Source organism: Gambusia affinis, linkage group LG08 (assembly GCF_019740435.1).
Source record: "Gambusia affinis linkage group LG08, SWU_Gaff_1.0, whole genome shotgun sequence".
Taxonomy (NCBI): Eukaryota; Metazoa; Chordata; class Actinopteri; order Cyprinodontiformes; family Poeciliidae; genus Gambusia; species Gambusia affinis.
In genome coordinates, this window is record NC_057875.1 from 12,653,368 (window position 1) to 12,676,703 (window position 23,336).

A 23,336-nucleotide genomic window follows, 5' to 3' on the forward strand; every position below is an offset into this window, starting at 1 on the left:
ACTATAATTTTTAGGTGCATTTTCTAACTCTAAGCATTAAAATGTATCCAGCTTGAAGGAATCAAGCACACAAGGTCATGTTTATCTGCGTAATGAAGCTGTGATGTAAGAAGATCAATACAGGTTGCGCATAATTATTTTTTTACAGCAAATAAAAAATAAATAAAATTGCAATTTAAAAGTGACCAAAAGTCACTCAGTGAGAAGCTCGCCAAGATTTGATGGAAGCTCCTCTGGTTAAAAAGAAAAAAAACATAACAAGAAAACGAGGCTCATAATTTATTCTTTTCCATACATACAAAATCCATGTAACCAACATGTCTTTTTTTTTTTAATTCAGTTTGATTCTTGACATTAACAGACAGCAGTACATTTTTTTTTTTTTTTTTTTTACAAATGCAAAAACTTACATCAAACTTAAAGCCCCTTGATTAGCTCTGTGTTCCCAGTTAAAAAGTTGAAGGAAAAGGAAAGCGAGGCCAATGTAAAGGGGAATGAAACACTGCTAGAATAATCTTTGAATTCAGCTGTAAGGAGCTAAAGGGGAAGAAACAGCTCTTCAGTCAGTTTGACAGAGAAAAACAAGCATCCAACTCTCATTTCTGACCTCCAGCCGTGTCTTTGGTTCTCACTCTGACACCCGCTGAATATAATCACTGATAGCAGGAGAGCTACGACAGCCGGAGACTCGTTTTTATGCATCAGGGTCACCAACAAAAACCATCGACTAAGAAAAGACAACATGGGCGTCTTAGGACAGCGCCACCGTTTGGCGAGCATAATTATTTGAAAAAAAAACCCCGATTAGAAATAAACTAAAAAGAATTTACCTTCCCATCACATAGACACGGTTTGAAACGTCTTTAGTTCACACATTATTTTGACACGTTATTTTTTTTCCCTCAGTTTCCGCTGAGAACACTTATTTTGTTCAGAGCAACTCACTCTTGGAGATTCTGTGCAAACATTCAATGCATATTGATACAGTAAACTTTTGATATATCTTCTTTATATATATTTATCTATAGAACATAGACTTTCTGCAATTTATGGCAGCACTGTCACAGGAGACAAAATTAGACACAAAAGACAACTTCACTGCTTTGAACTTTTCAGATTTTTTTGTCTTTTAAGAATGCACGATACACCTTCCACGTTATTACTTTTATTCAGTTACTGTACGTGTTGAATATCACGTTATTTACAAACTTATCTTAAAAAGTCAAAATCTGCTTGAAAAGTGACTTTCGTTTCCTCTGTAAATGTCAATCAATGCACTTAGTAATTAAAAAACTCAGCCCTGAATAAGAAAACAAACAGAACCAAACACCAACAGAGGCATCTGAGCATACAAAAAAAGGGCCGTCGGTATGTGGGCTTTAAGGAACTCCTTTAGAAACTTTGGATGAGGATCAGTTCTTACATCATGCCATAGCACCAGTATTACAGAGGCGGAAAAGCCTCTGCATTTAGGTCCTGTACTGATCTCTGTGCATGCTCCAAGGCCACGAGAACGTTCTCAAAAAAAAGAAAAAAAAAGAAAGAAACATTGCATACCTCATAAACAAGTGGACGCTGTGTGCAAAACCATCGAGAAATTAAGAAAAGCTTTCTCCCCCTAAATCCTCTCCTCGGTTATAAACATAGTAACTAAACTCAGATCTTCTATGAAAGGCTGAGCCTTGATCCCCCTCTAATGCCACTGACGACACAGTAACGTACCGACACTAGGGCTTCAGGAGCTCTTCCAGTTAAAAAGTGGCATTTAGATGGCGCTACGACAGGTAACGCGAGACTGAAAACAAACGTCTACACGGCGCCATGCCTCGCCTCTGAACTCGACTCCACCCTGCCTCCTTTGGGTGTAGCAGCTCCCCCAGAAATTTTTTTTAAAAAGTGCTTTTCTGTCCCAAAGGATGGGATCCGTGTTCCCCTTTTAACATGAAAGGCTTGAGAGATGATTAAAAGAGGTAAAAGCCTGAGACAAAAGTGCCTCATGAAGGTCAGTTCCGGCTGGAGGTAAGGCTTTGTGAGGCTCCCTTCTTTCATCTGGAACATCTTTTACAATGCGGCTACGCTAAAGGATAAAGATCGCCCCACTGTGTGTGCTTTAGTTCTCCTCCCTCAATAAAACATGTCTTCAAAGTGTTGCTTTGTGAATTTCCTTATTTTGATGCAGCCAGCCTGACCTCGGAGTGACACAAGAGACAGAAAAGCACTTCAGCTTCCTGGAAAACTTGACGCAGGGTGGAGAAGATGACGCCTCAGCCAGCTCTCTTCTTCTTGGATGGAGGTCGGGGTTTCCTGGGCTCCGCTTGCTTAAGTCCAAAGTCAGATTTTTCAGCACGACTCCTCCAGCGCGTTGACCACCTGTTCCAGGATGTCGGGGCAGAAGTCTGCGATTTGCTGGAGAACTGAATTGGCAAACTCCTGCAGCTCCCCGTTCTCCTTCTCACACACCTCAGTTTCCCGTTTCAACTGGAAACACAGAAAAATAAAGGATAGTGTTTGAGTTTGTTTAACCCCTCCAAAAGCAGCAGCCCTGAGAATGTTTTAGTGAGTTATTAGCTAAACCTTTTAATCTTAAACAGCTCTTTAAAACCTTTTCAGCTCCTCAAAGATGTGGCAAATATCCAGATCCAGTCCAAAGTATCATTTTGTCAGCATCCAAGTGTGCTTTAATTGAAGATGCTGCCATGGCAACTGAAAACTATTTCAACAGGAACATTTTTTTTTGTCGACACCTCCAAAAAATGACTTAAAAATAATTAAAAAGCAGGAAGACACGCAAGATTAAAATGGTTAACAAAAACTGATGCAAAACTCAATTGTTGTAGAATGTTTTAGTTAGGACATTGAGTTGTTTGGCTATTTATTTAGGGGTAACAGAAAAAAGGGGGCAGAATACTAAAGAACTGCATAGTTAACATTTGCTTTGATAAAATTTTTTAATTAAATTGAAACCCACGTAATTATTCCACCCAGGCTCATTTATGCATTAACTTTTATTGATCTGTCAAAGTAAAAATCCAACTGAAACACATTATTAAGGTTTGTTGAAATGTAAAACATTTAGATTTCTTTTTTTTTCCCAGCACCTGTTCGTCGCTCATTTTCCGAAGTTCCTCCTCCCAGTCTTCAGGGTCGCTGTGGTGGTAGTGAGACGGAGGCGTGAGCTGGCTGAGGATGCTGGGGTCTCGGTCATGGCAGAGGTCTGTCAGGTGGGCGATGTAGAGTTTGAGCTTACTGCGGTTCTGGGACAGGACAAGAAGAGGGGGTATCATCTGTAGAGAGGAGGAAGAGGAAAAGTGTCAGAGGAAGTATTTTTGTTCGCATCCCAGATGACAGAAGAAGAGTTTTGATCCAGTACAAGTGCTTCCATACGACGAAGCCGCAGTGATCATGATTCAGCATGCACAGCTATCCATCCCTGACAGCTTTAGTTTCATTATAAAAAAAATAAATAAAAAAAAATTCAGTGAGTAAGAGTTATAACAAAATAGCAGCAAAGAAACTACATGCAAATTTATGACTCTGCACAAACAACACACAACGAATGCTTCCATTTTCAAACAATGTGACCCAACATCAAACGATATGAAGAGCACCACAGATGAATGAAGGGGGAAAAAATAAAAATAAAAAAAATCAACATGCCGGTGGTGAAGGTGAAAGGTTTGGCTTTCTTTATACGAGCTCACCCTTCTGAACAAAAAGTCTGTGAAAGAGAGGGGAGGGGCATAAGGCAGGCTACGCCCAGATACCCTCCTCATCATCCTGGTAACCACAAGGTTAGCCAGACGCAGCATTAGGAAGAAAAAAACCTGGTTAGCACACATCGACACAAAGAACCGTCTGCTGCCTTTACATGGCGTCCACCACTCCGACCTTCTGGACAGACGTTTCAGAGAAGATCTTTTCAGCGACTGAGATGTTGTCAAATCAGATCCGGGTCAAATAGATTACCTGATCCGGAGAGGGTTTGTGATTTGTGTGGTCGTGTGCAGCCTTCAAATGATCATCTTCGTAGTTGTCGGCCATCAGCTTCATTCTGTTCTGAGTCTGACGATTAAAAACAGAGAAAAGTTCAAAATGTCAGCAGTGACATTTTCTGACTCCATCTAGCCATGCATGAATGCAAAGTTGTTTTTGTTTTGAATGTCTCATTCAAACCATTTCAATGAAAATTGCCTCAATTCACCGCAACTTCAAACTTCTACTTCAGGCCAAACTCTGACGGTGAAGGGTTTCCTATTGCTTTGTGTAAAATGTACTACAGATGTTTCTTTTAGATGAGAAATCAACTACATCTGGAAGATCGAATTTATTTAAAGTAAAGATCTTAGAAGCCGTAAAACAATAACAGCAGCAAAGTGCACGAGAAACTCACTGCAGTCACTTTGCTTTGTGCAGGAAGGTCCAGGATTTCTATGCATTTCTTTATCTAAAAATACACTTTATAAACTTAAAAAAAAGAATTTTCTATGAATTTATACCTGATATTTTTATAGGTTCTATAGAAACAAAAACAAAGGAAGGAAGAAAAAATTACAGATGTAAGGGAAAAAAGGAATTGATTGATTTTTTCAAACACTTATTTTCCTTTGCCACACTTCTACCTCTGGAAAATACTCAAATTGAACTTCCCATTTTTTAAGTTTTATATGAAACTTGATCTTTCTTTTCAGAAAGTGATGCACTGGTCTGAAACAAAATCATTTACAGCTGCATTTTTTTCATAAATAGAATGTAAAATGTGGGCTTATTATTATTATTATTTTGTGGCTATGTAACCTGGTGACACAATATGGAGGCTCAAGTGAATAAAACCCTAAGGCTGGTTTTTAAAAATTACTCTACTTATGCACAACAACCAGAATGGTAAGAGAATGCATAAACAATGAAGCCAAAGTACAATTTACTACATTTAAACAAATAAGCACATTATGGAAGTAATGTTTGGGAGAAAGAATAGAATACACCAAAAGATATGCAGACCTGTGGTCAAATTATACAGCATATTTCGTTTTTTTCAGTTATTAATGTTGTTTTCTTACAAACAGCTTCAACATTTGACACAGAGGTGACCCTTCTAATAAACGCCGGGTGAAACTTCAGATGAATGTACAAACGCAGGTCTCCCTTAGCAACTCCTGTCTCCACATGTCACGCCTCCCCTTCCTGATCCCAGATGGCGTTTCCCCACCTGCTGCTTGAGCTGCTGCACCAGTCTGTCCTTCTCTCGCTTCAGCTGAGCCACCTCGTCCTGCGTCTTCTTCTTCTTAGAGGACGACAACTCCAGCAGCGCGATGTTAGCGTCCTTCTCACTGATGGCGGCCAGAAGGGCCTCCTGCCTGTTTGATGTAGATGAAGCAACAGGACACTTAGCTGTACAAATAGCTCAGGTATATTCTATTATTTATAGCACAAAGCCAGCATGCCGACTGGGAAAAGCCAGAAATGGATGACATTTTACTTGATTAAGGCGGCAATCAATAATCTACGGTCTATACCACCCTGTAGAGTTAGTGTGTGTGTGTGTGTGTGTGTGCGTGTGCGTGTGTGTGTGTGTGTGTGGGTCTTACTTCATCTCCAGCACCTCCTCCAGGTGTTTCCTGCGCTCAGCTCTCAGGGTTGTGAGGTGGGCCTCCTTCTCACACAGAGACTGCTGGGTAGACGCCAGCTTGGCCCTCATGGACTCCAGCTCCTGTTTCACCTTCTCCATGGCACCCAGCAGCTCCTCCATCTGGAAACACACACACGCACACACACACACACACATATATACCTAGAAATCAGAGGTTGTCAAGCATTTTCCCAGCAAATGACACTTACAAGGGTTTCTAAATGACAAATGGACTGATGAAAGGGAAGGACAGCTGTAGAATCTGTTTTCATTACCTACTATAGTAAACAACTGTTACTAGCAAACAAATATACAAGTAGTTGCATACAGACTGGAAACAGTTTTACTCCAGGGTGCATTAAAGGGACAGTTTAGATTGTTTGAAGTGAGGTTCAGTAAATACATTTCCCTACCTGTGGGAGAAAGGAGTCACGCTGCTGTGAGGAAGACTAACAACTAGTCAGACAGCTGCCACAGTTTTAGCAAATCAAAACAACAAGGGCACGTTTGTGAAAAGAGTGGCAAGAGGGCGCTTTGTGACCTGAGAACGGTACATTTTTTACAGCTGTTTTATGGCGAGACCATCACTGACTAATTTAAATCTTCTTGCATTGGAAAGTGTTCATCTTTTATTAACCATTTGTTCAATTAATTTTTATTTCATCAGGTATCATTCATACCTCTTATACATCAGGGTTTCTGCAGGTTTCACCAACTCCAATTTAAGAGCTTTTTAAAAGCCTTTTAAGACCATTATCAATCAAATTTAAGAACTATACCTCCACAGAAATGTGCAACTCACCATGACAGGCGCAAAAAATCTAGCTAGCTAGCTAGCAAGGGTATATGAGCAATGAGTCACAGATCATAAACTGTGCAACTCAGACTTTTGCAAGAAAAAAATACACAGAATATACAATTAAATAGTCCAATCAAGATAACATGTAAGACCTATGATTAACATATTAAAGGCCAATTTACATTTTTTCAATAAATGTAAGCCTTAATTTTATATACAGTGAACCCTCACTATAAAGCAGTTCACCTTTCACGGCCATTTTTTGTGCAGTTTTTTTTTCCCATAGTGCATTGTGTTCTGCGTCCTGATTGGCTAAACACTCTCTGCGCTCCTTCTCTAAACATTGTAACGTGCCAATGACGTTACGATATTTAAATGTACGTAATACAACTCTGTAAATTTTGTCAAATATTTTTGCCCAGAAGAAAAAAAGAGCAACAACAACTACCGATAACAATGTTCTTTTCTCGAAGAAACACACCTGCACCACAGGCTTCAGAAGAAAAGGACACTAGAGAGCGGAGTGAGGCCGCAGTGTCACAGTCAGAGGAACAGTGAAATACGCGAGTCACAATTTGTCCTACTGTACTTCGTATTGATGACTAAAATGATTATTTAACTGTAATTATTTGTAAGAAAGCGTTCTATTTGTTAAAAAAATGCTTGGGTCTGAAAACAGGTTTTGTTTTTTGGTTTCAATGTAGAGTATTTAATTATGCTGTTTAATAATTGTAAAAAAGAAAAGTTACTACTTCACGGATTTCGCCTATCACGGGTATTTTTCTTTTTTTTTTTTAAACACAACCCCAGCGAAATACGAGGGTTCACTGTACATTAATTAAAGACTTTTTAACGACGTGTGGACGAGTTTACATACATACAGCAGAGGTTTTATGAAACAAAATTAAAATTAATAAATAAAAAAAGAGAGATCCATTGTTCATGTAGCTGAGAATTAGGCCAGTTACTGGTTTCAAAAGACAGACCACAGTCATGCTAAGATTTCTAAATCAGAAAAATCTACAATCATACTGCTCCTACGCTTTAAAGTCCCAGAGAACTTTAAAAGTTTACAGAAGAAACCACTTTATGCATTCAGCAGTGGTCTTGAATATGATCTCATTGGTTCCGTTTTGGTCGCCCTCTCCCAAAGTTTTGGTCTTAAATTAGCTTGATTTAGCTCTCTTTCTCTCTCACACACAGTGTGACGTCACCCCGGTTTAAACAATTCACAATAAAGCCAACTAAGGGTTCATTTATAGTTACAGTAAATAAAAAAAATTTATTCTAACAATAGTAAATCAAAAACATTTTGTGATATGGTGCTCTTCTAACTTTCCTGGACTGCCGATAGAAAAGTTAATAAGAAAAAAAGGAATATAGGAGATGTGCTGCAATTCTCCACAAGACCTTGTTTGTGCAGCTGAAGGGTTTTTCTAAGTGAATCCCAGAGAGAGAGAGAGACAACACTGTAACCTGGTCTGTCCAGTTTCTGATGAAGCCATTGTTTTGTTTTACAAAAGACGTTTAGTAGAAACAGTTAAACTTAGTATCGGCAGGTTGAAGCCTCACAGAATAAGGAATCAAAAAATCTAAAAATCTGTGCATCTCTTAAAACAACTCTGAAAATATTCATATATTACTATATTAGTCCATTATAAATGTCCAATAAACTCTTACGGTTGTTCAGATTGTTTTCTCAACCAATCTCAGTGAAGGTTGTTGGAGCTGCATCAATCTGACTCATCAGCTGCGACGTTTCTAGAACAGGTAAGGAAACTTCCTCTGATAGCCTCACATAAAAAAATATCCAACTATCCCTTTAACCTCTGAATGCAACTGAACAGAGATCCAAGCAATCAAAGAAAGAAAAGAAAACCAACATTAATGCAGCGATGAAGATCGACTAAAATAACCCTTCCACATCAGCAGCAGTCCTCTTTATTGTGTTCAGAAGTGCCTCAGACATTTTAGCAACGTTTGAAATCCGGTAGGGGGACACGGCTGGGTGGAAATCTGATCCGGAGGGGTGACAACAAACATCCTGCCAAAGCAAATGAGATGAGCTCTCAAGTGTTTTTGGTTTTTGTTTTGTTTTTCAAGAATTCACCAAACTAGAGAAAAGTTGAATAGTTCATCTTCATTCACTGGCCAACTAAGGAATACAGTGCCTCACAAAGGCTTTCATACCCAGCAAACTTTTCCACATTATGCCAATGCTACAACCACAAACCTTAGATATGTTTTGAGAGTTTTGTGTGATGGGACAACAAGAAAGAGAAACAATTGTCAAGTAAAAGCATGATTTCAAAGTATTTTGCACATAAAACATCTGAAAACTGCATATGTAGTCAATCTTCATGAGATATTACTTTATAGAAAGCACTACCACAGCATGATACTGCCACCACCTTACATTCTTATAGGAAGGGACAGTTTGATGTGTAGGGTTAGTTTTCCACAGCACAACATTTTTGCATTTAATTTATAAATTGATTATTCTGACAATTAATTGGATAAAAGAAATTTGTCACATTCTGCAAATTTTTTTATTTAACCAAGAAAGCCTTTTTTGTACATCATTAGAAATACATTAAAAGATGCAAACAAATAATTAGTTTCTGTTGTTAAATATAAAAAAAAAAACATTTTATTGCCAAAAGTTCAATAACAGCATTCCTTTAGTGAATACTGGATAATTTATAGCAAAACATTGCACACAACATGTGGGAAGCTCAGCCCTTCCTCCTCAACTTATACAGTGCCTGACTATTTTTTCTATTAACCAATTAATAATTGGACAGAAAAAGTAGCTTAATAGAAGATTTTGAATGAGGTAAAGCTATAAATATGCCACTGGAGGTCAAAGATTTATTTATCTTAAGCGCTAAATGTATGTATTTTCTGTAGTTTTTTACTTCATTGCTGTTCTGAGTATGCTGTTCTTTCAGTAAATGACCTTTTTTTAAAGTCTGAATATATCCAATTAACGATTCACCACTTACTAAATTAGTTGACGATTATTTCAACAATCAACTAATACGATTAATCGTTTCCGCTCTACAAGATACTGAAGTTTGTGGTTGTGTCATGATAAAATATGGGAAAATTCAAGAAGCATGAACACGTTTGCGTTGCAGTGTAAGTGAACCCTCTGCCTAGGAACATTACTTTACAAGCAAACAGCAGGTAGACATAATCCCATCGGGTCTACATGGGCTGGAAACGACACAAACACTTTACAAATCCATGCAGTCTGAACATCAATCTGAAAGCTTCCACACAGACCAAAAAACAACCTCTAGAGAAAGCGTTGCACGAGACTGCATGACTTGTAGAAGTGTTGCTTTTAACGGAGCTGCTGATCACTGATGGAGATCACACACACTGGACTCGTACCTTAGACCACTTAAAGTGGGAGAGGTTGGACTCATGCATTGGTTTGAGTGAGTGCTTCGGAGAGGCGGTTGTGTAGCAGAAAGAAGACAAGAAAAAAAATGACAAGCAAAGATAAAGGAACTGAGGAAGAAGAGAAAGCCAGAGGAGAGGAGGCAGGACAAAGAGAATGATTAACACCACAAAGGTGAAAGAGAAAGACTTCCAGAGGAATGTTTAGAAATGTAGCAGCGGCTTCTTCTGTTGGTTGACTAGAACGGACTCGTCTCTTGTGTGTGTGTGTGTGTGTGTGTTAGTGTGTGTGCTTAATTACCTGTTTTTCCTGCAGCGATCGAGCAGCCTCTTCCTGCGCCAGCACCATCTCTCTCTCAGCAGTGATTTGAACGCTCTCCCTCAGAGCCTCCTCCAGCTCCTCAATGCGCTCTGATTTCTGACGCAGAGTGTCCTTCACACCAGCGGAGATTTTGCTTTGTTAGACGCCGACGCGACGTCGCAGGGTGCATTTCCTGCAGACCGCATTCAAGCCCAAGCAATTCAGAAACAGGCCTCACCTTCACCTGCTGGGACGATTCGGACAGGTTGTCCTCCCTCTTCCTGGCCTCCTCCATCAGTCGAGCATTCCTGCTTTTCTCCACCTGCTCCTTGTGCTTCAGGGAGGCCACCTTTTTCGTCTGGTCCTTCATTTGCCTACAGAGACAAAATATGCTTAACTCCTGCAAAAACACCAACAGGAAATCTAATATTTAAATCTAAAACTGTTAAATACTTTGCTAATTATATGGAGACGGATTCTTTACATTAAAAAACTGATCTGTTACATGGACCGCCAGTTTAATCTTTACGTACATTAATACTTCACACTAAAGAAGTTATGGATTTAAATTTAAACAAAAAATTAAATATCTGCTGACAGGATGACCAGGAACATGATTTTTTTTTATGAATTAATGATCATGCAAATACACATAGTAATAGTTAAAATAGAGTGGTTCAGTTTACTTTGTAAAGAATAAAACGGTAAAACAAAAAGAAAATGCAAATCTGACATTGGATGGTTTTCAGCAGGGATTTTACAATTTCAAAACTTTGTACTTGCCCAAACATCTTTGCTTCCTTTACGTTTTTGTGACATTATGAATAATTGTGAACATCATAGACGGGTTTTATTATCTATTTTTAATCCCTCCTGTCGGAAAACTGGTTTATGATTTTGCAGTGAAGTAATGGGCAAACTTTTGTTATTTGTTTATTTTCTCCTAAATTTTGACACAATGTAAACAATAAATATGTATCTAAAAAAATACTTAAAGCATATATCTCAGATGATCAGAAATTAATTACAGTTAACTTTAAATCACATTATGAGCAGTGATACCTTCATTTAAAAAAAAACAAAAACAACAAAAAACTGTGAGTTTATGTCTTTCCCAAGCATTAAAAACCAAACCCAGTTCAAAAAGTTTGGATTCAGTTTGAAACCCAGAGCTAAGTATCTAGAGACTAAAAAAGGTTTTTGAAATAGTCCATTTTACATTTTGAAAACTTATCTGTGAACAACTGATGTTTTGATGTGGTAAAAACAAACACAGGTCATCACCTAGATATAAATGAATATGAACATTGAGAAATTCAGATTTTTATATTTTAGGTAATTGAATAAGGAATAAAAGTCTGGAAACCTCTGTAGAATGGATAATGATAAAAAATCTAATTTCATTCTGTTTTAGTCAGATGAAGGATGTAAAGAAAAATTATTTCCCGATTAAAACAGACGTACTTAAACATGGTCTTATGAAAAGTCGACTCTAAAATTGTTGATGTACAAACAGTTGCTTTGGCAACATTTTTCCTCCAGTCAACAGCATCAATGTCAGATTTGATTTAAAGTTAAAACCAGAGAAGGACAAAGAGGAATCATGAACATAAATGTAAAGAAGAGCCCAGTAAAAAAATAAATAAAGAGAAACAGGAAAGAGTAGTAGTACTAACCTGGAGGCCAAACTGGTGAGGTAAGAAATGTCCAGTGCAAAGAAAGCGGTAAAGAGAAAAGACACTCAGGCTAAGAAACCGAACATATGGAAACATTAGGAAGGAAGAAAAAAGGGGCTCATCTGACAATTCAAACCTTTTAGAAAGAGACGCTAAAAATGAGCAAATAAATGAAATGCTGAATCAGAACTGCCACACATCACATTGAGTTACTGCAGAATTAGAAGATGCATGTCAGCTTGCATAGATCTGAGTGACGGGGACTAAAAACAGCCTCTCGTCTGAATGTGATCATGAGTTCTCGTCGCTCTGACCACCTGGAATCAAACGGAGAAACTCCAGCTGGGACAAGCAGAAGCTTCATTTGTGTTCATCAAACACCACAGATAACCCACCTCTCCAGCTCGCTGATCTTTTTGTCCTTATCGTTCTTCTCGTTCTCCATTTCTCTAAGAATCTCGAGGAGGCGGTCCACCTCTGCCTGAGCCTTCCCAGAATCCTCTCTGTGTCGGACCACTTCCTGTTCCAGGTTCCTGATGCGCTCCGCCAGCTCTGTGTTGGCTTGAGCTTCCAGTGCCGCATTTTGAGCCTAACAAGAATCACATTCGTGTCAGTAAGAATGAACCAGATGGTTATTCACACTGCGGGTCTTGATGCACAATTCTCATTTTTTGATGAATTTTTTATTTTTTTTTTGCTTGGTCGTTCACACTAATTAAACTCGGCTGCAATGAGACTCCCCAAAGCGACCCGCATGTGCAATAGAAGAATGTTGACAACACACAGCAGCACATTTTTTACATAAGTAATAAGGGTTACATAAATCCTTTAAGGATCAATTCTAAAGTTTATTCAGCGATGGGAGCAGACAGTTTTTCACAGACTTCTTACATAAGTTCATAATTTTCAGACCTTGTTTACATTCTGATTTAGTGCGTCTGGCTTTTTTTGAATTACGACGCATCTTTGAAAACAATCGGACACGCATCTGATTTAGTTCCACTTTCTTATATTTATGGGTCTTATATTTATGGGGATGAACAGATCAGAAGTAGATTGTTGAGACTGCGGTGAAAAAGCCGGATATAGGTTCAAATATTGGCACAAAAGCAGATTCGAGTCACGTTTGCCTGCTGTGTGAACGTAGCCCAATGTGATTTGTTCGCTCACTCTCTTTAGTTGGTTCTCCAGTTTGAGGCACTCCTCCTTCTTCTGCCCCAAGGTTATTTCCAAACTCTTGAGTTTGGTGTCTTTCTTGAGTCCTGAAGAGGCTAGAGATGAAGCGTGCTCCTTCAGGTCCAACAGGGAAGTCTGCACGCAAAAGAGAGATTTGAGCTAATCAAGCAGGAGGAAACGGAAAACACAATAACTCATCAAAAAAAGGAAAGATGTTCTGCGTGTATTTTTAGAGTCCCAGCAGAACAGAGAGTGTTCCTCCATCTGTTCCTCACCTCTCGGTCTGACAGGTCTCCCTGCAGTAAGCTCAGCCTCTCCTTCAGCTCTTTCAGTTCCTTCTTGGAGCAGTCGAGCTCCTCCGTCTTCTCTCGGTCGTCCCTGTCCCGCTGCTCCTTCAGACGCTCGATGATTCGCTCCTGAAAACGCAAGAGAAACAATCAAAAAGACCTTTTCACATGAGCAGCCGGCTGGAAGATGTAAACGTACCTTTTCCGCAAGAGACTCCTCAAGTGTTGTGAGTGCCGTGTCTGTGTTTGAAGTGTCCGCCTGCAAGGACTTCACCCTCTCCTTTAAGCTGCTCATCTGCTTCTCTTTGTCCCTCAACTGCTCTTGCAGGTTCTCAATCTGCAACGCAAATCCAATGTCGGTGAAGCAGGCATCCACCACAGGAGACACACCGCATGGCACATTTGCAACTTCACCTTTTTCTGCAGCACATTAATTTTGCGCTCCTTAACGTCCAGCATGTCCTTGAGGTCATGAATTTCTCCGTTCAGGGTTCCCTTCTCCTCAGACATTTCTTGGATCTGCTTGCTCTTCTTATTCAAAGTTGCCTCCTTCTCCTCCAAGCGCAGGCGTAAGGCATCGACCTGGCAAAACAAATACAACGTACATTAAAAAGAATTGACCAAATACTGAGTGATTTGTTTTCTCTTGGGCTTTCGTTGTACTTCTGTTTGTAAGATGGCAGCACGCTGCTCCTTGGCAGTGAGAGACTCCTTGAGGACTTCGATGTGCTGCTTGCTGTCTGAGAACTGGTTAGTTAAGGTCTCAAGCTTAGTCTGCAAACCCAGCAGCTCAGTGTCCTTCCTGGAGAGATCCTGCTTCACCTGCTCCATCTGAAAAACAGAAAGAATTTAACTCAGGACACTTGGACGACAAACTTTTACATATAAGTGAAGCTAAATCGAATTGGTTCCGTCTCTCACCTTGTTTTTCATGAACTTGGTGTGACTGCGGTACACCTCCATCTGTTTCATCTCCTCCTGCCGCTCCTCGCAGCTCAGAAGTCCGTTGGACTTCATCATGAGCAGCTCCTCCTCCATGTCCCTCAGGCTCCGCTCCATGGAGTTGATTTTTGCATCCTTGGGTATTTAAAGTTGGTCACCAGTGGAAAGACGATGTGGCGAAGCTGATTGCTTAGAAGCAGTTAAATTCTCACCTTCATGTCGATAACAGTCTGTAAAGCCTTTGTTTTGGTCGACTCTGGAGTTCCTTCGTAGCGACGATGAAGCTCCTGCTGGATCAGAAATGTAAAAAAGGGATTTTATATGAAAAAAAAAAGTTTAAATTAGCTGAAAGATGTTGGAAAATATACAACAAATGTGCCATTTAGAGTCCGGATCGTTGATGTGGGCCTTACCTCTCTGAGGGCGGTGATTTCTCGATCTCTCTGGTCCAGTAAACTCTCCAGGTGATGCCGATGCATTTCTGCATCAGCCAGCCTCCTGGTCCTCTCCTGGTCTTCCTCTGACGCTTTGGCAGATGGAGCTGTCACACACACACACAATCAAAAACGCACAGAGAATTAGTGAACATAAGCATAGTGGAAGAGTTTTAGTCCAGTAATCAGACAATCAGTTCAAACAACAACAAAAATTCTGTCCAAGACTTTTGTAATTTCCAACTTTTATCATTTTTATGTCTCTGAACAACAATTAACGCTAGATTCATTGTTTCCTGAACGTCTCTAAAACCCACCTTTGCTCTGCAGCATCTCCAGAAGCTTTTTGATGGACTCGTCCCTGGCGACCAAGGTTTGTTTCTGTGTGTCAATCCTCAGCTCCATCTCTTCCAGCGTCTTCCTCAGGAGGAAGAGCTCCTTGGCCTGCCTCTCGTGCTCAGCATGTAGCCTCCGGTAGTTCTCTTCTGTGGGTTCAGATGTGAGGGCCAGCTCCCTTCCCTGGCTGGTGGGGTCTTGCTGGAACAGCTGGTTCAGGTCCCTCTGGATCCTCAGCTCATCCTGAAGGGCTTGAACAGTCATCTGGAGATGCTGGGGGCAGACAGACATGTCCATTTAGGGTTCATCCATCTTCATTACAAATATTTTTTTCAACTTTGTCATTTTGTGAAATTGCAAAAATATTTGGTTCAAATTGTCCCTTAAAAGGAAGACCAAGATTTTTGAAGTAAAAAACTAAAAAATGAAGGCTGGTTTTGTTCTGGCAACTAATCTAACTGATCATCCTCTTCATCATGAGACTGTTATAAAACAGAACATCTTCAGTCAGAGGCTATCTGACCGCGCCAGTTACTCAACAGGTTGTTGCCAGGTGACCAAAGAGCGAGTTAGTTGCTAGGTAACCAAGAGTGAGAGAGTTAGTTGATGCCACCAACCTTTCTTAGCCGTCAGCAGGGGGTTACCACCGTGTCCCATATAATAACATTCCAAAGGATAATTTAGTGGGGGTTTTTTATGTAGGTATTTAAAAAAAATAAAAGATTGAGATGACAGAACATTGTGCAAAGTTCAAAATAACTTTTCACACTCGCTAAAAGGCATTATTTAAAAATAGTTTCAATGTTATTTGAAGCTGTACTTAAATAATTATGATTGTCACTTTTTTCATTGTTGCATATGTGTTTTTATTTTTTTTTATATACATTTATAAATCAACTGATAAAGGATCGATTGTATTCTTGGGTCACATTATGTATTTTTCTATTGGGCTTTTGCTTTTCCTGAAATGTTTTTTTTTTTCTTAATATCTTTGTTCTGTATTTTAACTGTAAAATAAGCTAAACTAACACGAAGTAAATGAGAACTGATGGTATTGTCATGTAAAGACACGGTAATACCCATCCGTTCATCTATTTTCTATACCAACTCCACACAGGGGTTCTGGTGCCAGATGTCAATGAGCAGGAGGCGCGGTACTGGTTACCATGACAATATGACTGTGTTAAATTCTGTTTAAAAATATCTTTTATCATACGTTTAGCCCTGCCATGACTGATTCCTCTTTCTGGATCTCGCTCTGTAGACAGTGTTGCATTTCTTACCCTGAGAAATACAAGAGGTGAAACACAATCGGCCCAGTGTAGTGTTGCATTGTTTGCAGCATCTGACGCCACGGCACTTGGCAGAGCTGCTGCGAGGCCGTAACACGAGGCAGTGTTACGCTCTGGTCTGAACCAGCTGCGAGCGTTTTTCAGAAGACCAAACAAAAAGAGAAGTCAGTGTCTGGCTTCATTTTTCTCCGTCGTCCTGACCCCTCCCTGTTCCCTTTCTTTGTCAATCCGTCCTTCACCCTCCACCAGCGCACATCGTTCTCCTCCCGACTCACTGTCCAACCACCTTCCACACACTCTCCCTTCTCCTCCTGCCTATCCTCTCACCAGCCATCCCTTTCCATCACCCTCTACGCCCCGTGACTAAGGCTGACTCACTGCACCGAGCCACCACCGCCCCGCTTCTCTCGCTGATATACCTACACACACACACACACATACCTTCTCTCTTCCTCAGCCCCCATATTCTCACCCTCACTGCCTGAGGGGAGAAAACAGTCAGGTGTCTGAGAGAAAACACACATACACACCACCTAAACTCATCTTAACACCGAGTTATATTTGCTATTTTGCTAGAGAAGCAAAACATAATTTGGATGAAATTAAGTACTCAAATGAACACAAGTAACCGCGAAAGAGAGGAAGAATTGCACGCAAGCAGCAAATATGAAACTGCAAATATGCTCATTCAGTCGGGCCTCCTTCCAGGACGACGCCTGCAGTTTACCACAAAGCCGTAATCAGTGTCCGTGCCTTTCTGTGTCTCCGTGCATGCCAGCGTGGGAGGCGGAGGCAGACGTTTCAAAGCTGACATCTTTAAATTAAAGCACCCACTGATTAGCCCTGCGCTGGTCGGGCAGAACTGGGAATTAGTCAGGAGCGGGATTCTGTGAGTCAGCAGGGGCGAAAGCAGCAAATTACACAGGAGGAGGCCCATCCATTAACAGCCACAGTTAAACAAAGACGATTTGTCTTTGTTAATGAAACCTAATTTCCACAATCGTGACAACAAAGGCTTTTGTTTTTTTGCTTCAAATGTGTTTGCTACGATAGCATTATTAAATACATCCCTCTGGCTGACATAAAATTAATACTGCATACTTTAAATATTACATTTTTTTAGGGATCAGGATTCGAAAAAATTTTTCCAAAGACTTTTTTATTTTTTTTTGGAAGCAACAGTACTGCTGCTAAAATGTTACGCAACACTGATTCACACAGTTATAATTGTCTAAAAAGCATTTATTGTGTAATAATTTTAAAAGCAGGAAAGAAAGAAATGTAACCAGCAGTTTTTAGTTTGTTAGTGAAGAAAGTATTTTTTGTTTTGCTCTTTATGGTATAGCTGATGATGAGCTGCTATTAGCTAAATAACAGACAACCACTCATAAGTTATCAAATGCAGTTGTAAAACTATGTGATCTTCATATGAGGAATAGGTGGAGCTTCTTTCATTTCTATAACATGAGAGTATTCATAGTTATAAAATTATGTTTACTAGGAAAAGATGCAGAAGCCTTTAAGCCAGCTGACCAGCAGTGCAGAGCAGCAGTGTGCTCCTCTGGGCTTTGCATAGCCAGAGTGAACTCCACTTGCTTTGACACTTCCTGTATTGTCTCATTAAAAGACTGTAAGCCAGAGGAAAGGTACATTCACACTACACATCTGAGAAAATATGTAAAAGATCCCACCAGCTGGGATCAATACATCACATTCAGCACAACACACATTACTAAAGTTATAGATCTACGGTTTTAGTTGCAGCTTGGCGCGGTATGCTTGTCTGCTACGAAGCTGACATCAAAGTTTGAAAAGGTTTCAGTTTTAAAACACACAAAAATCTTATGTCATACGATGCATAAAGTATTTTCACAAAGCCTCACCTACCGACTCCAATATTGGCTGATGCAGATTTTTTTTTGTCTGAAAAATTACTAATCATAACAACAAAATTGCTAAGTTGGCAACAGTTGGGTGACAACTGTTAATCATACACATGCAGGCGTCGCTTTGTGGATGGGTCAGCCTGTCAGTCAGCTTTCTCTCAAAAAGAGGACAGCGGCTGATTTCAGACCTTTTTTGGAAGTAGATAAGTTCGGTGGATAAGATCGGTTTCAGATACAAGTGTCGGCTGATCGACCAAAATTAAGAAAATCAGGGTTGATTTATTGGTGTACACCTACTAGAAATATTTTCAGTAATGAATTAAAGAAAATACATACTCTGGCCATTAAGAATTTGAGCAAAGCTACAAAACTTATGCAAGTTTTATACTTTATTTTTCCCTTATACTGAATGAAAACAAATCTTATAAATATCATGACTGTATTGTTCAATATTATAGACTTCTGTGGCAAATAAATGACATTAAGTCATGTTTTGGATTTTTGTTTTAAATTTTGTGTAAATATAATGAAACAGTAGTATCATTTTTACCAACCCAAGGCCAAAATCATGTAAGAATTTCGCACCCGCCTGTAATTGGGTAGCAAAAGATATTGTTAAAGCAGAACTTAAAGCATCAACATCCATTTATATACGGCAGAAAGCAGCCAGGCTGTTTTTAATATAGATTCATTCTCTGTGTTTTCTCTGCTTGTGTTCTTAGACTTTGTATGATCCGACCAGCTGTGATCAAAACATCCCATAACTCAGAGCAAAAACATCTTATTCAACACAATGCAGGCATCTAAAGTCCTACATCCACACAACTGAATCTGTGACTACCACTACAACCCACACACACACACACACACACGCAAACACACGCACACATACACACACACACTTTAAATAGTTTAAATACTTTCCAAAGCACACAAAAATGCTAATGCACCATTAAATTTTACATCCCTTTCATCTACAAAGCATGAGCATATAGCTGCACGTAAGAGGATTAACTAGATGTTCAAAACCAGCTTTTAAACATATACATGGAGAGAATAATGAAAGTGAAAGCCGGAACACTGACTGAAATGTGTTTTCCCCATCTTAAAATGTGATGATTTGAAGCAGAGAAAACTAACTTGAGATCTGAGACTGAAACGCTCACCTGTGCTTCATCCTGAATAACGCGATACTGCTCCTTCCAAACGGCGATCTTGGAAGCTTCGTCCTTCCTGAGGGCTCGCTCCTTTTTCAGCTCCGGGCTCCAGAAGGTTTTGATGGAATTCATGGATGAACTCAGCTTGCTCTCCTTCACTTCCACTTCTCGCCGCAACAACTCGTTCTCACGCAGAACCTAACAGAACAGTGTAAGGTGATAAGCTCATCCAGATATCTGTTTGTTCTTGATGGAAGAAATCTGCAAACTGGCAGTAGAACTCTGTAACTAACAATTAGTTCAGAAATTGATTATTAAGATGACTAAACAAATAAAAAAAAAAGGCACATTCTACAGATTTTTCATTTAACCACTTGAGCCTTTTTTATACAATATTAGCAATACATTAAAAGATGCAAATAAGACAAAAACTTTTTAAAAGAAAATGAACATTTTATAGCCTAAAATGCAATGCCATAACCTTCCTTTAGAAAATTTGAATCAAGTGAAGCTAAAACTGACTTTTGAGGAGGTCTGGGTAGGACAAATATGGTTTTATCTTTTATGATTTTTTTATTTTTTTATTTTTATTTTTTGCAGTTTTGGATTAATTACTGATCTGAATATGTTATTTTTTTCTGTCTGTATATTCAAGATAACAATTAATTGATCATTAAATTAGCTATTGATTATTGAAATAATCAATCAATTCTGATTAATGGTTTCACTCCTACGAAATACCTCTTTAAGTTGGGCCTGCAGGTCGAGTATGGTGTTGTCTCTGGCCTGCCTTAGAGAGTGTGGCACTGTGGAGGCCATGTGGTGGTCCCCGAACGCCAGCGCATCCCCTGCCATCATGCCTGCTGGCAGCACTGCGTTAGCAGGCACTGTGGTGGAGATATTGGGAGTGCTAGCAGCCACGACTCCACCGCTGCTTCCTCGCGATCCATATGTCACCCTTTGTCGCCCTGAGGCAGTCACCGTCACACCACTTTTGGGTATGTGGTCGCCCGCCATGGCAACCTCGTTATCACTCAGGTACATGGGTCCTGATGTGGCATAGGCAGCATTGAGGGACTGGATGTTCTCCATGGAGAGAGTTTTCCCGCTCGCTCCTGCTGGACCTCCTCCACTGCCGCCGGTGCTGTTGGTGCGTCGGTGTCCCATCCGAGGAGATCGAGGGAGGCGCGGCGAACGGCCGGATCCCTGATTACCACCACTGCCTCCGTCTCTTCCTCCACCGTTTTTGGCATCCCCTCTGCCAACAGAGCGGGCGCTACCGTACATCTTCTGCTAACTAGCGAAGGAGCCAACAGACGAACAGATGTAGGTAAATCCTGTCAGATCTTGTGGCGCTGCCTTGAAACAGTCGAGTGTTGCCGACGATGCCGCTTCAACTGCAGGTGCTGGACACAATATTCATGTTATTTAAAAAAAAAGCCTGCTCCTCTTTACTTCAGGAACTGAAGATGTGACAAGACTTTCCCAGAGTTATAAATAAATCTGCAAACAGAAAACAACCACTTCTCATAAAGTGCACATAAACACCAAAAAGTTAATTTTTTAAAATAAAACCAATGAAATATAAATATAAAGTTAAGATCACAGTATGACCTAAGCATTGTGTTTTGTTGTCACATTGATATTCATATAGCCTTTAATGCATTTTTTTTTTTTACTTTTGGTACTTTCCCCATTTATTCTACTTGATAAATCTAATTTAGACAGAAATCTAACAATATCAATCTCCTTACTTTTATCATGTAGAATCATCATATTTACAAAGATATTCGTAGTGGTGGGCATTTATCTCAGCTGATATAATCATGGCAAAAATCAAACTTCTTAATACTGTGCAGGTCTGTGATAGAGACTTTATGTTTCAGTACAAATTATAAGGGACATTTATAGATTACGAAGTCACTCAGAAACACTAACCTTGTGCCTATATTTCAACATTCCCTAACCATATACCACTACAGTGACAACATAAAGAAAATGTCTTTAGCAGTGATTTTAAGGTCTAAGGTAAGTGTAAAATTAAAATGTGTAATCAGCTAACTCATTAATTAAAATCTGAGTTACATGATTAGTTTCTGATCGAACAAGAAATAAGGCCCTTTAGGGACATGTCAGCTGTAATTTTAATTGTGTAACCTCGATGTAGCCCTGCTGAGATTAACACTAAAACATCCCCACTCTACCTTTACCCTACTATAACTGGTTATAATTAAAGCTACACGTGTTTGTAATTACTCAACATTTTGCTTATCATATAGATGTAAATAATCCGAATATTGTGCAATGAACTGACGCTTTAGGTTAAAAGCAGCAGGGAGGGGAAAAAAGGGGATTGTCCATGGTGGACCTTCAACGGAGGAAAAAAAATCATTTCCCTGCTGAGAAATGTTAATCCAAATATTAGCAAGTAAAAAAATCGGTCCTGATGTTTTAATCTGACGACGTCCTATCTTGCAATGTTAAAATGTTATATACTAACGGAGAATTAGACATTTAGCCAGATTCATTCGCAACGACACGGAACATACAGCGGCTGCTTTGGAGACACCCATGTAACCATATCCATTTTCCTTCTCTTCGTTTTCAGCTTTTCTTCATTCTCAGGCTCGTCTACAAACCAATGAGCCCTGTAAATGCCTATTAAAAGCCAAACGTAAAGAATGCACACACCTAGTGTTAGCTCACTGTGACATATGGAGGCTAGTCCAACCCAAATTTAGTGGTCAAGCTAAATCTCTTATTTTCTGCCGCTAACACAATAGCTTAAAGGTAAGAAAGAGGGGGACGACCCTCTTCAATCAAAGTACCTTTTTTGTTGTCTAGTGGAGCTCAAATCGTTGCTGGAGCTCAGTCTTCTAGCATCCGGACATGTGTGGTAAAAGCTGGCATTTTATGTTAATTTTTCGATGAAAGGCTATCTGATTTTCCCATCTTTTTACCAGCAGTACTAGCGGCTCGGGAGAGCCAGGGCGCCTCAGTGACGTCAAGACCCCTATGCGCGTTCGCGAGAGCCTTTCTCGCCACGCTTTAATTTTAAACGCGCGGTCCCGACTGCACAGTGGTTTGGGAATGAATGTGGACTGAATAGTAGATAACCTGGACACTCGGTGAAACAGAGAGTTATCTGTCGACTCTGACAAATGGTACGCATTTATCGTTGTCTATGTGGGGCTGTGACATAGGCTACAGTGAGCCATTACTAGTGTTAGTTTTGAGCATGCTCTGTGCCAAAGATTAGCATGGACATTTTATCGCCTAAAATAAACATGCTCAAATATTACTAGAGAATTTTCTCCAACTTTATTACACAAGTACCACCTTTAGACATCAAGATTTTCACATTGTCAACATATTGGCAGTTATTTTAGCCTTTCACTCAGTTAATGTAACCATAACTCCAACCCTAATTCCAACCTTCCTTCCAAACCCTAATTCCATCCCTCATTCCATCCTTAATTCCAACCCAAATTCCAACTCTCCTTCCAACCCTAATCCTAACCCTCCATGCAACCCTCCTTTTTGCCCTGCTTCCAGCCTTAATTCCAATCCCAACCCTTATTAATTTTAACCCTAATTCCATCTGACCTTCCAAACCTATTTTGATCCCGAATAAAGATTTGTTTTCATATACTTTTAGCTGATACAATATTTGCATATTAAGTAAATTCATTTACTTAGTCAACATTTGAGTGATGGCATGAGGGCTAAAATTTTTATCTGAAATTATTTTAACTACATTTTATTAAAACCTTCTAAATTTAGTCAATCGTGATAGTGGTGGTCAGTAAGCAATTGAAAGTATGGTGTGTAACATTAGCTTTTCTGCTTATTACATTTCAGGTGTTTTCAAATTGCATGTAGTATGTTACTGTAGGTCAACATTCTAGTGCTATTCTAAATGCTATCATTATTAGTTTAGCTTATTTTAGCTTTTTACCAAATTTTAGCTTTTACCTGGGCTTTTTCACACTGCATGTACAGTAGGTCAAGATGCT

The 23,336-nt window shown here is 39.6% G+C and overlaps 1 protein-coding gene across 6 annotated transcripts; it reads right to left on the reverse strand.

Moving 5' to 3' along the window:
• Window positions 1–264: 264 nt before the first annotated feature.
• Window positions 265–22,328, reverse strand: LOC122835846 (ELKS/Rab6-interacting/CAST family member 1-like). 6 transcript variants are annotated; one of them, XM_044125253.1, is made up of 21 exons: window positions 22,149–22,328; window positions 20,062–20,726; window positions 19,330–19,518; window positions 14,967–15,258; window positions 14,629–14,756; window positions 14,428–14,505; window positions 14,195–14,350; window positions 13,937–14,104; window positions 13,688–13,855; window positions 13,473–13,610; window positions 13,262–13,402; window positions 12,981–13,121; window positions 12,206–12,399; window positions 11,811–11,822; window positions 10,373–10,508; window positions 10,135–10,266; window positions 5,586–5,746; window positions 5,207–5,354; window positions 3,967–4,062; window positions 3,099–3,284; window positions 265–2,478 (listed from the first exon to the last, which is right to left on the reverse strand). In XM_044125253.1, exons 2-21 carry the CDS (start codon window positions 20,605–20,607, stop codon window positions 2,341–2,343), a joined length of 3,348 nt encoding a protein of 1,115 aa, XP_043981188.1. In that variant the 5' UTR covers window positions 20,608–20,726; window positions 22,149–22,328; the 3' UTR covers window positions 265–2,340. The 6 variants fall into 6 exon arrangements, with proteins under 6 accessions (XP_043981188.1, XP_043981189.1, XP_043981187.1 ...); XM_044125254.1 differs by having other exon boundaries at window positions 14,428–14,502; window positions 20,062–20,823; XM_044125252.1 differs by having other exon boundaries at window positions 20,062–20,823.
• Window positions 22,329–23,336: the final 1,008 nt, after the last annotated feature.

What these genes read in the sequence shown, in the direction of transcription:
- LOC122835846 (XM_044125253.1), bottom strand. Translation starts at nt 20,607, where the DNA reads ATGTACGGTAGCGCCCGCTCTGTTGGCAGAGGGGATGCCAAAAACGGT. An exon ending in TTATTCAGGATGAAGCACAG is followed by an intron (nt 15,259 to 19,329) that starts GTGAGCGTTTCA and finishes GTCTGCCCCCAG; the next exon opens with CATCTCCAGATGACTGTTCA. An exon ending in TGGAGAACCAACTAAAGAGA is followed by an intron (nt 12,400 to 12,980) that starts GTGAGCGAACAA and finishes GATTCTTGTTAG; the next exon opens with GCTCAAAATGCGGCACTGGA.